This window comes from Microcaecilia unicolor, chromosome 2, assembly GCF_901765095.1.
Source record: "Microcaecilia unicolor chromosome 2, aMicUni1.1, whole genome shotgun sequence".
In the NCBI taxonomy this organism is placed as follows: domain Eukaryota; kingdom Metazoa; phylum Chordata; class Amphibia; order Gymnophiona; family Siphonopidae; genus Microcaecilia; species Microcaecilia unicolor.
The window spans coordinates 566,579,142-566,596,975 of record NC_044032.1 but is presented as its reverse complement, the minus strand read 5'-3'; the positions used below and the strand labels follow the sequence as shown (position 1 = coordinate 566,596,975).

General features: G+C 46.9%; 1 protein-coding gene across 1 annotated transcript in view; it reads right to left on the bottom strand.

Annotated features, from left to right (window-relative positions):
• The window catches only part of PCM1 (pericentriolar material 1), an 866,960-nt gene that overhangs the window by 341,723 nt on the left and 507,403 nt on the right, over nt 1-17,834 (bottom strand). Inside the window, 2 exon segments of the mRNA XM_030191464.1 lie at nt 5,568-5,699; nt 5,796-5,968. Of these exon segments, the coding sequence (XP_030047324.1) occupies nt 5,568-5,699; nt 5,796-5,968 (305 nt within the window).

The following is a 17,834-nucleotide window of genomic DNA, read 5'->3' as shown; positions in this document are numbered from 1 at the left end:
CTCCCAGCTCAAGGGCGGCCCAAGAAGAAGCTGTCCGAGCAGAGTGGCCGGCCAAGATGGCGGAGGCGAGCAGCGGGGGATGGGCGTTTATGGCGGGAAAAACCGCCGCGCCGGAGGAAGACCCGGGACACTGACCGGCCTCCAAACTGACACCCAACAAGGGCGAATCAGACTTTAAAACCCCCGCATCCCCGCTAGAAGCGCACACGCGGTCCGGGGAGCGATTCTTCGCGCCCTCGCCCTCCGACGCCATAGGCCACGTGGAGATCAATCGGGGAACCCCCTGCCCGCTATAAAAAGGTAAAAATTACCTGCTTCTCGCTCCGAGCTGTAACGACCTGGTGTCCCAGTGAGTAGCTGCAATAAACGTTTAAATAAACGTCGAAATAAACGCCCTTAAGGACGTCCAAATTTTTTTTTTTTTTTAACGGAGCCAGCAGGGGGGGGTGGGGGGGAGAAAAGGAGGGACCTGGCGCCACCAGGTTTGCACTTGCTCAAGAAGAGCCCTCAACCCCAGGCACTCAACAAAACCTAAAAATTAGGCTTGGAGGCCTAGCCAGAGCTGCTGCTGTGTGTGACCACCACCTGCTGAGATAGAGAACATACTGAGGAGTTTCCGGCAGCACATGACCACATATAGGGAGGCAAAAGGATTGCTCTCTATCTCCACCTGCTGGTAGATGGACACAACCCACCAGTCTATGGATTGATCAGCATGATGATATGGAAAGACCTGTTATGGCATCACCATTTCAGGGTACAAAAGATACACTTGGTGTTACAAAGATATCGAGGCTAACAAGTTGATCTAATCAGCAATTATGGAGATAAGACAATCAGAATATGAGAGGATGTAGTGATGTATTGTGGATTAGATATGGATTCTCGTGGTAGACTTTGTTGAAGAAATAGGTTTTTAACGATTTGCCAAAGTTAGTTATTACGTTAATCGTTTTCAAATGAGTTGGTAGTGCATTCCACAACTGTGTGCTCATGTAGGAAAAGCTGGACGCATGTGTTAGTCTGTATTTTAATCCTTTGCAAATGGGGAAATGTAGATTAAGAAAGGTGCGGGAAGATCTTTTAGCATTTCTGGGTGGAAGGTCCAAGAGGTCAAGCATGTATGACGAGGCTTCTCCGTAAATAATTTTATGAACAATCGTGCATATCTTGAACGCGATACGTTCTTTAACTGGGAGCCAGTGTAATTTCTCTCTTAGGGGTGCTCAGTGATGCTCAGTGAACAACAAAAATGATCATAATGAATTGGCAAACAATCAACGGATGACATAAGCCACATATATCCTATCATAACACTGGGTTAGCCCACCGTATAACTCAAGATTTCAAGGTGTGTCACAGTAGAAGAAAAACAATGTCAAAAAAAAGGTAAATTAATTTTCTACCACCACTACTGTCTTCATGCCTTTACAATTTAAATTGTCATGAAGCACCTGTTGTGGTTAGTTTTGGACCTATATGCTATAGGGAAGTTAGGTTAAATTAGGATTTGCTTCCTAGCGGCCCAGACCAGCTTGAACTGTGTTTTAAGGAGAATTAAGCTGTCAGCAAGCACTACAACACGGAGCTAGACTTTTTAGGTGAGATCATGGGACAGAAGAACCATGATGCAAGGTCAGTAGAGTCACGATGATCCTGGACAATTATGCCTGCCCATTAAGGTAGGGCAGGTCTGTAGAGACTCCCCTTTGATGGGCTTATCAGAGAATGGGTTTTGTATGCTTAAGCTGACTAGGCCTTTGCATCATAGGACCAATTCCCATGACATAATCCTCATTAAGCTGGACCAATCATGAATTGCCAAGCTCCATTACTTCCATGTTAGCCCGTCAACAGCCAATGACAGGACATATTATTAATGGTCATAGAAACAAATCCTATGTAATATGGGATTTCTTGGATATGAATTAGAGACGGAGAGGGAGAGAGAGAATGAGAGTGAATTGGAGTGCGTGAAAATAGTACACTCCAGCCCAGCAGAGGAGCTGGAAAAATATGCAATGGAGAAAGATATCTTGCCAAGGGGAGTGAGCAAGGATCTCTCTCTAGGGTGAGACATTCCTTTTCGGATTGAACTAACATCAGAAATGCTGCTACAGTGAAACTCTGTTATAAAATCAGACTCTTTTTGGAACAGTACTGGCCTGACAGCAACAAGCAAAGTCTAAGAGTAAATATGTGGTATTGACTCTGTGTGAAAACGTTAAATATAACATCTTATTGAAACACAGAGATTGTAAGTTTCTACATATTTCTTTAATCGGACCTTAATTACATTTGTTAATTAATCTGTGTACCTATTAATTTGAGCTAAATAAAAGTCATACATTAATTCCCAAGCAAAGTATTCACTGAGCACCTCTTGCTTATATAACAGTATAGCATTGGGAGGATATTCAGGTACTACTACTACTATTTAGCATTTCTATAGCGCTACAAAGCATACGCAGCGCTGCACAAACATAGAAGAAAGACAGTCCCTGCTCAAAGAGCTTACAATCTAATAGACAAAAAATAAATAAAGTAAGCAAATCAAATCAATTAATGTGAACGGGAAGGAAGAGAGGAGGGTAGGTGGAGGCGAGTGGTTACAAGTGGTTACGAGTCAAAAGCAATGTTAAAGAGGTGGGCTTTCAGTCTAGATTTAAAGGTGGCCAAGGATGGGGCAAGACGTAGGGGCTCAGGAAGTTTATTCCAGGCGTAGGGTGCAGCAAGACAGAAGGCGCGAAGTCTGGAGTTGGCAGTAGTGGAGAAGGAAACAGATAAGAAGGATTTATCCATGGAGCTGAGTGCACGGGAAGGGGTGTAGGGATGGACGAGTGTGGAGAGATACTGGGGAGCAGCAGAGTGAGTACATTTATAGGTTAGTAGAAGAAGTTTGAACAGGATTGCGAAAACGGATAGGGAGCCAGTGAAGGGTCTTGAGGAGAGGGGTAGTACGAGTAAAGCGACCCTGGCGGAAGATGAGACGGCCAGCAGAGTTTTGAACAGACTGGAGAGGGGAGAGGTGACTAAGTGGGAGGCCAGCAAGAAGCAGATTGCAGTAGTCTAAACGAGAGGTGACAAGGGTGTGGATGAGGGTTTTGGTAGAGTGCTCGGAAAGAAAGGGGCGGATTTTACGGATGTTGTAAAGAAAGAAACGACAGGTCTTGGCAATCTGCTGGATATGAGCAGAGAAGGAGAGAGAAGAGTCAAAGATGACCCCAAGGTTTTGAGCTGAGGAGACAGGGAGAATGAGAGAGCCATCAACAGAAATAGAAAACGGGGGGAGCGGGGAGGTGGGTTTGGGGGGGGAAATGAGAAGCTCGGTTTTGGTCATATTTAATTTCAGGTGGCGTTGAGACATCCAGACAGCAATGTCAGACAAGCACGCTGAAACTTTGGTTTGGATGCAAGGTGAGATATCAGGGGTAGAAAGGTAGATTTGGGAGTCATCAGCATAGAGATGGTAGGAAAAGCCATGGGATGAGATTAATGAACCAAGGGAAGAAGTGTAGATAGAAAAGAGGAGGGGACCAAGAACAGAACCCTGAGGTACGCCGACAGGCAGAGGGATAGAAGTAGAAGAGGATCCACCAGAGTGAACACTAAAGGTGCGGAGGGAGAGGTAGGAAGAGAACCAGGAAAGGACAGAGCCCTGGAATCCAAGTGAGGAGTAATGCTTAATGGATTACATTTATTTGATTGATCGCTTAAGGCTGAAGCCATCAAAGCGATTTACATAAAGTAAAATTCCATATACAGCATAGTACATCGCATTTTTAAAATTTTACAATATAAGCAAATATAGCAGCACACAAAATTAAAAAGTAACAAAGCAAATATAGATAAGCAAATACGAGCAGATGCAAACAGAGGCAAGCAAACAGTCCTGCTGTGTCTCACAGTACGGCCCGAACAAAAAAAAAATGAAAAAACCAAAGTTTAATCAGAAAAGGTCAACCGGAAGAGATGAGTTTAAGCATAGCCTTAAATGGAGAGAGAGAGATCTCGGTATACAAAAGGACGGGTAAGTTGTTCCAAAGGGACGGTACCATCACATTACACATCACTTTTTGAAATGTACAAGATGGAATTATATGCAACGAAGGGACAATCAGCAGTGATTGTTGGCTAGAGTGGAAGGACTGTCCAGGCACATAAGACTGCAAGAAAGGTGACAAAAGAATGCAGGCAACTTTGTGTGAAAAATTTTGAATACCAGAAGTAAACTTTTATAGGTAATACAGTATTCCACTGGTAATCAGTGTTCAGTTTTTAATAATGGAGTCACATGGTCATATTTTGTAGCATGAAAAAGTAACTTTACAACTACCTTCTACAGCAGTTGCAGTCACCTGGTCTCCCTCTGACCTAAGCCCTTGAAAAAGAACATTACAGCAATCCAGCTTTTGCATAACTAAAGCATAGATTACAACACACAAAGCCTTTTTATCAAACATATACTGTACAGAGCTTATCTGTTGTAGGCTAAAGAAACATGCTTTAACCACTGCAGAAATATGAGCTGTAAAAGAAGGGGTCAAATCCAGAAACATGCCCAAAACTCTTAACGAGTCACTATGCTGTAAAGACAGATCACCAAAATCTAAGGTGAATGATGGAGAAAGTAATTAGGATTTATGAAATATTTGGAACCGTGCTTTTTGTAAATTAAAGTACTAATTTGTCACAAGCCACGACTCAATCTGTTTAAGCTTACTCACAACATCCGCCATGAAAATATCACCAAGCTTATCTAAAGACACTAGAATTTGTACATAGTCAACATACAAATATGGTATAAATCCCAAGTTTTGTATCAGAAAAGCCAGAGGTGACAAAAAATATTGAATGAAACAGGTGCAAGGAGAGAACATTGCAGTACCCCTCAAGGCAGCTTAAAAGGCATAGATAATTCATCTTGCCAAAAGACTGATAAGACCTGTCTGAAAGATATGAACTGAACCACTGTAAAGCCAAACTGGATATACTTATTTCCACCAAATGAGAAAGAAGCAATGGATGAGCTACCATATCAAACACAGAAGTCAGATCAAGTGAAAGTGAAAGTAAAAAAAATGGATTTATTCATGGCTAGAGTCAATTGAATATCTGTAAGTATACCTAACAAGGTAGTTTCAGTTTTGTAGTAGGGGCAAAAACACGTCATATGTCTCCAAAAAGTGGTTCAGATAAGTCACTACTACTTGCTCTGTGACCGTAGAGAGAAAAGACAACTGAGCAATTGGTAATAATTAGTAACAAGGTCCATACTCAGATGAAGAACTTTTTGCTTTGGGCGAATAATCACCACTTTCCAAGTAGAGGGAACTAAACCATGCACAACCCTAATCAGATATAAGCAGAAGTAACAACACAATTCACTTATCCAACTTTAAAACACTATGGTGCTCATTTCCAAAGCACACAGACTTACAAAGTTACATAATTATGTAACTTTTTAAGTCTATATGCTTTGAAAATGAGCCTCTATATGAATATAGACAAAAAAAATTGTTGTTAGACCAATTGTTTTAAAGATAGCAAGGTAAAAAAATCACTACCTCATCAGTTGTAGCAAGACTTTCACTAGGAGTAAGTTCAGAGTTGGATGCCATCCAAACAGCAGAATTCAAGGACTTGGAATATTCTCTTTCCTTTTCAGTGGTCTCAGAGATATGCCTGGTTACTATATCCTGCACAAAACCATGATAATATCGTGAGTATCTTGTCTACTAGAGCACTAAATTCCAGAAACTATAACTAAATTATACACACTATATATTACATACCTGCAGGGCATATAAAGCTCGCTGTCTCAAGTAGTCTGTATTTAGTAGCTGAAGTTCATGGAAAAGTTCAATAAGGTAATGTGGCCGAGATTCATTTTGAGAAATTAATGTGGCTACTTCAGAATAGATTGTATCCCGTAATGTTTCAAACATTGAAAATTCACTCCCAGTTTCTATAAGATACAGAGGAACAAATCACAATCCATCATAACACCCTATTACAAATAATCTCAATATACATTTTAAGTAACTTTGCAAGCTACAATAGCACTTTTTCTCTCAATTGTACTTTGAGATTTTTACATAAATCAACATTACTGCAAAAAGAAAACAAATCACAATCCAAAATTAACAAAAAATTCTGAAATGATAAATTAAATAGAACTGAAACAAGTAAGAAGCATTGGTTAATATAATACAGTGATATGAAAAAGTATTTCCCCACCTTCTGATTTCCCCTATTATTGCACTTGTGTCAGACTGAATGGTTTCTGATCTTTAAACAAACTGTAATATTAGACAAAGAAAACACAAAACACTGTTTTTATATTATAACTACATTTATTTAAGGAAGAAAGCGAATGCTACATACCTGTAGAAGGTATTCTCCGAGGACAGCAGGCTGATTGTTCTCACTGATGGGTGACGTCCACGGCAGCCCCTCCAATCGGAATCTTCACTAGCAAAAGCCTTTGCTAGCCCTTGCGCGCCGATGCGCACCGCGCATGCGCAGCCGTCTTCCCGCCCGAAACCGGCTTGTGCCGGCCAGTCTCATATGTAGCAAGACAAAGAGAAGGGAAGACACAACTCCAAAAGGGGAGGTGGGCGGGTTTGTGAGAACAATCAGCCTGCTGTCCTCGGAGAATACCTTCTACAGGTATGTAGCATTCGCTTTCTCCGAGGACAAGCAGGCTGCTTGTTCTCACTGATGGGGTATCCCTAGCCCCCAGGCTCACTCAAAACAACAACCATGGTCAATTGGGCCTCGCAACGGCGAGGACATAACTGAGATTGACCTAACAATTTATCCAACTAACTGAGAATGCAGCCTGGAACAGAATAAACATGGGCCTAGGGGGGTGGAGTTGGATTCTAAACCCCGAACAGATTCTGAAGCACTGACTGCCCGAACAGACTGTCGCGTCGGGTATCCTGCTGCAGGCAGTAATGAGATGTGAATGTGTGGACAGATGACCACGTCGCAGCTTTGCAAATCTCTTCAATAGTGGCTGACTTCAAGTGGGCTACTGACGCTGCCATGGCTCTAACATTATGAGCCGTGACATGACCCTCAAGAGCCAGCCCAGCCTGGGCGTAAGTGAAGGAAATGCAATCTGCTAGCCAATTGGATATGGTGCGTTTCCCCACAGCCACTCCCCTCCTGTTGGGATCAAAAGAAACAAACAATTGGGCGGACTGTCTGTTGGGCTGTGTCCGCTCCAGATAGAAGGCCAATGCTCTCTTGCAGTCCAATGTGTGCAGCTGACGTTCAGCAGGGCAGGAATGAGGACGGGGAAAGAATGTTGGCAAGACAATTGACTGGTTCAGATGGAACTCCGACACAACCTTTGGCAAGAACTTAGGGTGAGTGCGGAGGACTACTCTGTTGTGATGAAATTTGGTGTAAGGGGCCTGGGCTACCAGGGCCTGAAGCTCACTGACTCTACGAGCTGAAGTAACTGCCACCAAGAAAATGACCTTCCAGGTCAAGTACTTCAGATGGCAGGAGTTCAGTGGCTCAAAAGGAGGTTTCATCAGCTGGGTGAGAACGACATTGAGATCCCATGACACTGTAGGAGGTTTGGCGGGGGGCTTTGACAAAAGCAAACCTCTCATGAAGCGAACTAAAGGCTGTCCTGAGATCGGCTTACCTTCCACACGGTAATGGTATGCACTGATTGCACTAAGGTGAACCCTTACAGAGTTGGTCTTGAGACCAGACTCAGACAAGTGCAGAAGGTATTCAAGCAGGGTCTGTGTAGGACAAGAGCAAGGATCTAGGGCCTTGCTGTCACACCAGACGGCAAACCTGCTCCATAGAAAGAAGTAACTCCTCTTAGTGGAATCTTTCCTGGAAGCAAGCAAGATGCGGGAGACACCCTCTGACAGACCCAAAGAGGCAAAGTCTACGCTCTCAACATCCAGGCCGTGAGAGCCAGAGACCGGAGGCTGGGATGCAGAAGAGCTCCTTCGTCCTGTGTGATGAGGGTCGGAAAACACTCCAATCTCCACGGTTCTTCGGAGGACAACTCCAGAAGAAGAGGGAACCAGATCTGACGCGGCCAAAAAGGAGCAATCAGAATCATGGTGCCTAGGTCTTGCTTGAGTTTCAACAAAGTCTTCCCCACCAGAGGTATGGGAGCATAAGCATACAGCAGACCCTCCCCCCAGTCCAGGAGGAAGGCATCCGATGCCAGTCTGCCGTGGGCCTGAAGCCTGGAACAGAACTGAGGGACTTTGTGGTTGGCTCGAGATGCGAAGAGATCTACCAAGGGGGTGGCCCCACACCTGGAAGATCTGTCGCACTACACGGGAATTGATCGACCACTCGTGAGGTTGCATAATCCTGCTCAACCTGTCGGCCAGACTGTTGTTTACGCCTGCCAGATATGTGGCTTGGAGCACCATGCCGTGAAGGCGAGCCCAGAGCCACATGCTGACGGCCTCCTGACACAGGGGGCGAGATCCGGTGCCCCCCTGCTTGTTGATGTAATACATGGCAACCTGGTTGTCTGTCTGAATTTGGATAATTTGGTGGGACAGCCGATCTCTGAAAGCCTTCAGAGCGTTCCAGACCGCTCGTAACTCCAGAAGATTGATCTGCAGATCGCGTTCCTGGAGGGACCAGCTTCCTTGGGTGTGAAGCCCATCGACATGAGCTCCCCACCCCAGGAGAGACAAATCCGTAGTCAGCACTTTTTGTGGCTGAGGAATTTGGAAAGGACGTCCCAGAGTCAAATTGGACCAAATCGTCCACCAATACAGGGATTTGAGAAAACTCGTGGACAGGTGGATCACGTCTTCTAGATCCCCAGCCGCCTGAAACCACTGGGAAGCTAGGGTCCACTGAGCAGATCTCATGCGAAGGCGGGCCATGGGAGTCACTTGAACTGTGGAGGCCATGTGGCCTAGCAATCTCAACATCTGCCGAGCTGTGATCTGCTGGGACGCTCGCACCCGAGAGACGAGGGACAACAAGTTGTTGGCTCTCGCCTCTGGGAGATAGGCACGAGCCGTCCGAGAATCCAGCAGAGCTCCTATGAATTCGAGTCTCTGCACTGGGAGAAGATGGGACTTTGGATAATTTATCACAAACCCCAATAGCTCCAGGAGGCGAATAGTCATCTGCATGGACTGTAGAGCTCCTGCCTCGGATGTGTTCTTCACCAGTCAATCGTCGAGATAAGGGAACACATGCACTCCCAGTCTGCGAAGTGCCGCTGCTACTACAGCCAAGCACTTCGTGAACACTCTAGGCGCAGAGGCGAGCCCAAAGGGTAGCACACAGTACTGGAAGTGACGTGTGCCCAGCTGAAATCGCAGATACTGTCTGTGAGCTGGCAGTATCGGGATGTGCGTGTAGGCGTCCTTCAAGTCCAGAGAGCATAGCCAATCGTTTTCCTGAATCATGGGGAGAAGGGTGCCCAGGGAAAGCATCCTGAACTTTTCTTTGACCAGATATTTGTTCAGGGCCCTTAGGTCTAGGATGGGACGCATCCCTCCTGTTTTCTTTTCCACAAGGAAGTACCTGGAATAGAATCCCAGCCCTTCCTGTCTGGATGGCACGGGCTCGACCGCATTGGCGCTGAGAAGGGCGGAGAGTTCCTCTGCAAGTACCTGCTTGTGTTGGAAGCTGTAAGACTGAGCTCCCGGTGGACAATTTGGAGGTTTTGAGGCCAAATTGAGGGTGTATCCCTGCCGGACTATTTGGAGAACCCACTGATCAGAGGTTATGAGAGGCCACCTTTGGTGAAAGACTTTCAACCTCCCTCCGACTGGCAGGTCGCCCGGCACTGACACTTGGATGTCGGCTATGCTCTGCTGGAGCCAGTCAAAAGCTCGTCCCTTGCTTTTGCTGGGGAGCCGAGGGGCCTTGCTGAGGCGCACGCTGCTGACGAGAGCGAGCGCGCTGGGGCTTAGCCTGGGCCGCAGGCTGTCAAGAGGGAGGATTGTACCTAAGCTTACCAGAAGAGTAGGGAACAGTCTTCCTTCCCTGAAAAAATCGTCTACCTGTAGAGGTAGAAGCTGAAGGCTGCTGGCGGGAGAACTTGTCGAAAGCGGTGTCCCGCTGGTGGAGCTGCTCTACCACCTGTTCGACTTTCTCTCCAAAAATATTATCCGCACGGCAAGGCGAGTCCGCAATCCGCTGCTGGATCCTATTCTCCAGGTCGGAGGCACGCAGCCATGAGAGTCTGCGCATCACCACACCTTGAGCAGCGGCCCTGGACGCAACATCAAAGGTGTCATACACCCCTCTGGCCATGAATTTTCTGCACGCCTTCAGCTGCCTGACCACCTCCTGAAATGGCTTGGCTTGCTCAGGAGGGAGCTTGTCCACCAAGCCCGCCAACTGCCGCACATTGTTCCGCATGTGTATGCTCGTGTAGAGCTGGTAAGACCGTATTTTGGCCACGAGCATAGAAGAATGGTAGGCCTTCCTCCCAAAGGAGTCTAAGGTTCTAGAGTCCTTGCCCGGGGGCGCCGAAGCATGCTCCCTAGAACTCTTAGCCTTCTTTACGGCCAAATCCACAACTCCAGAGTCGTGAGGCAACTGAATGCGCATCAGCTCTGGGTCCCCATGGATCCGGTACTGAGACTCGATCTTCTTGGGAATGTGGGGATTACTTAATGGCTCGGTCCAGTTCGCCAGCAATGTCTTTTTGAGGACATGATGCATGGGTACTGTGAACGCTTCCTTAGGTGGAGAAGGATAGTCCAGGAGCTCAAACATCTCAGCCCTGGGTTCGTCCTCCACAACCACCGGGAAGGGGATGGCCGTAGACATCTCCCGGACAAAGGCCGCAAAAGCAGACTCTCGGGAGGAGAAAGCTGCCTTTCAGGGGAGGGAGTGGGATCAGAAGGTAGGCCATGAGACTCCTCATCAGAGAAATATCTGATGTCCTCCTCCTCCTCCCACGAGGCCTCACCATCGGTATCAGACACAAGTTCACGGACCTGTGTCTGAAGCCGTGCCCGGCTCGACTCCGTGGAACCACGGCCAAGGTGGGAGCGTCGAGAGGTAGACTCCCTCGCCTGCACCGGCGAAGCTCCCTCCGCCGACGTCGTCGGGGAGCCTTCCTGGGAGGCGACCGCAGTTGGTACCGCAAGCGGCACCGATGTCGGAGACCTCACCCCGGGCAAGGGGCCAGCCGGCGCCTCACTCGACGGTACCGGTGGCGCAAGCACCCCCGGTACCGGAGGGGAAGGGCACAACAGCTCTCCCAGGATCTCTGGGAGGACGGCCCGGAGACTCTCGTGCAGAGCGGCTGTGGAGAAAGACGTGGAAGCCGATGCAGGCGTCGATGTCAGAGTCTGTTCCGGGCGTGGAGGCTGTTCCAGGCTGTCCATAGTGGAGCGCATCGACACCTCTTGAACAGAGGGCGAGCGGTCCTCTCGGTGCCGATGCCTACTGGGTGCCGACTCCCTCGGCGACCCAGAGCTCTCGGTGCCGATACGGGAAGGGGACTGGTGTCGATGTTTCTTCGACTTTTTGGAACGAAGCATGTCACCGGAGCTTCCCGGCACCGACGAGGAGGACGTAGAATCCAGCCGTCGCTTCCTCGGGGCCGAGGCCGAAGAAGGTCGGTCTCGGGGGGGCTGTACCGCAGGAGCCCTCAGGGTAGGGGGAGACCCACCCGAAGGCTCACCGCCACCAGCAGGGGAATGGACAGCCCAAACCTGCACTCAAGTCGAAGCACCACCATACGACGACATCAGCAGAAGTGGAGGTCCCGGTACCACCGACGCCGACGCAGCCTTCCGATGTCTCAGCCCCGATGCAGAGGGTCGATGCCTCGATGCAGTCGCGGCCGAGGACGGAGGTCTAGACGCTGTCGACGTCGATGCACTCGATACTCCCGGTGCCGACGAAGAGCCCGAGAACAAAACGTTCCACTGGGCCAATCTCGCTACCTGAGTCCGCTTTTGTAAAAGGGCGCACAGACTACAGGCCTGCGGGCGGTGCCCAGCCCCCAGACACTGAAGACACGACGCGTGCCTGTCAGTGAGCGAGATTACCCGGGCGCACTGGGTGCACTTCTTGAAGCCGCTGGGAGACTTCGATGACATGGGCGGAAAAATCACGCCGGCGAGATCAAAACTCGTGATTGCGTAAGGCACCAAAAAGAGGGGGAGAAAAAATTCGACCCGAGGCCTCAAAAGGGCCTACCCCAAAGACGAAAAGAAACTTACCGGGGCAAAAACTGGAAATAGAGGAAAGGGAAAAAGACCGAAAAGGTCTTCTTCCGAAATCCTTTTTTTTTTTTTTTTTTTTAGTGGAAAGTCAAAAGAGACGCGCGAGGTCAACTTAAGGGGCGCGAACGGCGTAACACGACCGTACCGAGCGCGGACAAAAGAAGACTGGCCGGCATGAGCCGGTTTCGGGCGGGAAGACGGCCGCGCATGCGCGGTGCGCATCGGCGCGCGAGGGCTAGCAAAGGCTTTTGCTAGTGAAGATTCCGATTGGAGGGGCTGCTGTGGACGTCACTCATCAGTGAGAACAAGCAGCCTGCTTGTCCTTGGAGAAAGTTAACCAGCACTCATATTACTCATGTAAAAAAAAAAAACAACTGCCCAGCGGTGGTTGGGAGGCATGGCAAGTACTGGGCAGACTTCTACGGTCTAAGCCCAAAAATGGCAAGGATAAATCAAGGTCAGGTATACATATAAAGTAGAACATATGAGTTTATCTTGTTTGGCAGACTGGATGGACCGTACCGATATCTGCCATCATCCACTATGTTACTCACTCAACAAATTGACCAAATTTATTAGATAATTAGATTTAGGCGATTGAACACACTGCCAGCTCTACTGGATCTAAACATCACTAAATACTAAACCTTACCATGAGAGTCAAGTAGTCACCACAAAGTTTCTACAAGAACCCTATGCCACACGTAAAGGAAAGTGAAAACTCGCTTACAGTTATTACAGAACACAGCAGCCAGATTGATCTCTGGTTTGAATGGGTTTGATAGTGTGACTCGCATCTTCAAGGAACTGCACTGGCTACCTATATGTCAGCGTATTAGATTTCAAATGCTGTGCCTAATTTTCAAATCATGTTTTGGGATGATTGCGGAGGGGTTGGTGAATTTGCTTGCAATCCCCTCTTCTGGGAGAAAGCTTTGCTTTTATCGGATTCTAATATTAGGTTAAAATCAATTCCCTTTTCAGGAGGAATGTTATTGGAATGCGCTACCTCTGAAAATGGAAATTCTGCCATCTTATCTATTTTTAAGGAAGACGCTATGACCTATTTATACAGATGTAACATACATAGTAGATGACGGCAGAAAAAGACCTGCACGGTCCATCCAGTCTGCCCAACAAGATAACTCATATTTGCTGCTTTTTGTGTATACCCTACTTTGATTTGTACCTGTGCTCTTCTGGTATAAGTCTGCCCAGCACTATCCCCGCCTCCCAACCACCAGCCCCCCTCCTCCCAACCACCGGCTCTGGCACAGACCATATAAGTCTGTCCAGCACTATCCCTGCTTCCCAACCACCAGTCCCGCTGCCCACCACCGGCTCTGGCACAGACCGTATAAGTCTGCCCAGCACTATCCCCGCCTCCCAACCACCAGCCCCGCCTCCCGATCTTGACTAAGCTCCTGAGGATCCTTTGTAAGTTTTATAAGTTGTACTATTAAGCTGCTGTGCACTAGTTCTGTGCCTTTGTAATTTTCTCTCTACTGCTGAGACCTCTTTTTTGTGAACCGCTGTGAATCCTGCTGGGAACAACAGTCGGTATACAAGACTCAGAATAGAACAGAAATTGCAGAAGATGTGAGAAAAAAAACTTGTTGAAATATATCGTCTGGAAAGGCTTACAAAGCTATTTCTAAAGTTCTGGGAGGCCACTGAACCATAGTAAGAGCTATTCTCTTCAAAAGGAAAAGACTTGGAACAGTGGTTAATTTTTCCAGGAGTAGCTGGCTGGCCAGAAGTACTCCATGGGTGCAAGGACAACTTATCCAGGAAATTACAAAACATTCCAGAACATACAAAGAACTGCAGGCCTGTAACCTCAGCAAAGGTCAGGCTTTATGGCTCCAGTAGTAAGGCAGAAACTGCTGTAATTCAAGCGTAAAATCAATGCTCACAGACGAGTCAAAAGTTAAACCCTTTCAACAAAACAAATCCCATTATGCTTAGCACAAAGCAAATACAGAATTCCACAGCAAGAACATCATTCCAACAGTCAAACATGGTGGCGTTAATATGATGGTGTGGCGATGCTTTGCTGCCTCTGGGAAACTTGCCATTCTTGAGGCAACGAGTTCTACACTGTACCATAAAATTCTTAAGGAGAATGTCTAGTCATCTGTCTGTGAGCTGAAGCTGAAGTTTAATTGGGTTATGCAGAAAGACAATGATACAAAACACAAAAATCAAGTCTACACCTGAATGGCAGAGGAGAAACAAAATTCAAGTTTTGGATTGACCTAGTCAAAGTCTTGACTTGAACACAACAAGATGCTGTGGCATGACCTGAAGCAAGCAGTTCATGCATGAAAACCTATGAATGTGTCTGAATTAAAGCAGTTCTGCAAACAAGAGTGAGCTAAGATTTCTCAACAATGATGTGAAAAACTGAGATCAATTTACAGGAAGTGTTTTGTTGCAATTATTGCTGCTAAAGGTAGTGCAATCAGTTTAGGGGGCAGTTACTTTTTCAAAGGGTGATATGGATGTTACATAACTTTTTTCCTAAAAGAAATGGAGCAATAATTTCTAAACTGTGTAGTTTTTACTTGGTTTCCCTTGTCCAAGAATATATTTTGTCTAAAGATCAAATCAGGTCTTGTATACCGCTAAAATCCCATCACTAGGGTTCAGTGCAGTTTACATAATAGGTGTAACACAGCAGAGACTGTTAGAATGAATGCATGCAATCAGAGAGTCTTATAGGAAAGTCAGACGAATAAGGAGACAGGCATTGAATGTTATGAAACAGGCTTAAGGAATAGGAAGGTTTTTAGCCTCTTCTGGAAGCTAAGGTAGATAGTATCTGTTCTGAAGGAAATAGGTAGCAAATTCCATACTGCTACTCCAAGTACAGGGAATAGCGAGCCAAAGATCTTCTGATATCGGATTGCCTTATGAAATGGTGTTACTAGTGTCAGTTGATCTTTTAGACTGCGACTGGGCTAAACCTAGTGAAGCTACTTTAGTTAGCAATTCTGATGTAAAACCCTGTAAGATTTGAAAAACTAAACAGGCAGTTTTAAACCTGATTCTATCGGATATGGGAAGCCTGTGAAGTTTGATAAGAAAAGATGAAACACCAGTATATCTATTCAATTTGAATATTAGTCTAGCAGCAGTGTTCTGTATGATCTGCAATTTCTTCTGGTATTGACACTTAATGCCAAGAAATAAGACATTGCAGTAATCCAGGTGAAATGTTGAGGCCTGTTATTCAATCAACCTGAAACAATTTCAACCTAGTTGTGGAGGTGCAGCCTGGAATAGAAGAAAAATTCAGCTGGTGGGGGTGGCAGCATTGGATTCTACACACTGAACAAATTCTGCAGGACTGCTTGCCCAAACCTGCTATCACATCGGGTATTCTGCTCAAGGGAGTAATGAAATGTGAATGTGTGGACAGATGACCACATTACAACTTTGCACATCTCCTCTATGGGGGATCAATTCAAGTGGGCTACTGACGCAGCCATGGCTCTGACATTAAGAGCCTTGACATGACCCTCTAAGGAGATGCAATCTGCTAGCCAATTGGAAATTGTGTGTTTGCCGATGGCAACTCCTATCCTGTTTGTATAAAAAGAAACAAAAAGCTGGGTGGACTGTCAATGGGCTTTGGTCTGCTCCAGATAGAAGGCGAAGGTTCGCTTGAAATCCAAAGTATGCATTCCGCTCTTGCTAGGATGGGCATATGTTTGTTTGTTTTTTTTGACCAATTAAGATGGAAAACCGACAATACCTTAGGGTGCATGTGGAGAACTACTCTATTGTGGTGAAACTCAGTGTAAGGTGCATCATTTACTAGGGCTTGAAGCTCACTGACCCAGTGAGATGAAGTGACCGCCACCAGAAATACAACTTTCCAAGTCAAATACTTCAGATAACAGGAATCGAGCAGCTCAGAAGGAGCTTTTCATCAGTTGGGTGAGGACAATGTTGAAATCTCTAGACATGGTTGGAAATTAGTGTCAGACTTGTGAGTTCTTGTACCAAGTAGAGCGCTGCCGAGTCTGATGTAGTGAACCCGGGTTCTGCCTGGCGGCCGGGCAACCCCAAGGTTCACCTGCAGTGACCACCATTCCCTGGAGGTTGAGCCCCCAGGTGCAGACGGCCGGCAGGACTTACGTGGAGAGACGAGAGAGGGGCGCCAAGGGATTCAGCCAGGAGGTCAGCAGAAAGGAGAATAATTCCGAAGCAGGCAGCAAGCAAGAGAGTAATCCAGGTACGGGCAAAGTCAATAGGCAGGCAGCAGGCAAGAGAGTAATCCAGGTACGGGCAAAGTCAATAGGCAGGCAGCAGGCAAGAGGGAAATCCAGGCACAAGCAAAGTCAATAGGCAGGCAGCAGGCAAGAGGGAAATCCAGGCACAGGCAAAGTCAATAGGCAGGCAGCAGGCAAGAGAGTAATCCAGGCACAGGCAGAGTCAGCAACGAGAGACAAAGTAGATAAGAAGCAAACTACAGAGCAAGTAATACCTACCAAAGTAGAAGCTGAAGAATGGAGTCCAGGAAGAGCTCAGCTGAAGTAGATAAGAAGCAAACTACAGAGCAAGTAACACCTACCAAAGTAGAAGCAGGGAGGAGCACAGCCATAAGGTAAGAGCAGGGGGAGGAGGAAACTGGACGACCAATAGGAGAGAAGCAAGGGAAGACAAAGAATGTTGCCACCAGAACTCAGCCGGCATACACAGCTGACAGGGAAAGGAAAGAAGCCAGGCAGAAAGAGCAGACACAGGTGTACAGAAGCAAAGCAATCAGGGAGCCTGCAACCACTGTCTCTCTGAACAAACCCAGAGAACAACTACACACACATGACTCAGGGCTGTGCCAATCAAGTGTGCATGTCGACGGGACCCTGCGCAGCCCGAGGATGCTGCTTGCATTGAGGTAGGGGACATGACAATTAGATAGGGGGCTTTCACACTAGCAAACCTTGCATGAAGCGAACAACTAGAGACTGTACAGAGATTGGCTTACCTCTTACACGGTGAAATGCTAATTACACTTAGATGAACCCATACAGAGTTGGTTTTCAGACTAGGCTCGGCTAGTAAGGCGCAATTTCCCTGGTCTTGCTCGAGTTTCAGAAAAGTCTTCTCTAATAGAGGTACTGGAGGATACACATACAAAGGACCCTCTCTCCAATGTAAGAGAAAGGCATTTGACGCTAGTCTGCCATTCGATCTGAGCCTGGAAATGAACTGGGACACCTTGTTGTTGAAATGAGTGGCAAAACGATCCAGAGAGGGGGTGACCCACTTTCAGAAGATCTTAGCGGCTATACCCATATCGAGAGACCTCTCATGCAGTTGCAAACCCCTATGTCTGTTTGCCAGGCAGCTGTCCTTTCCTGGGAAGTATGTGGCCTGGAGGTCCATCCCGTAAAAGAGGGCCCACTGCCACATCTCCACTGCTTCCCGATACAAGGAGTGGGTTCCTGTAGCCCCCTGATTGTTTACATGAAACATAGCAACCTGGTTGTCTGTTGGATGAGTATAATTTGGTTTTGCAGCCAATCTCTTAAAGCCTCTAGAGCATTCCAATCTCCTAAGCTTGAGGAGATTGCTATGGAGATCTGTTTCATGAGACAAACAAGTGTCCTGGGC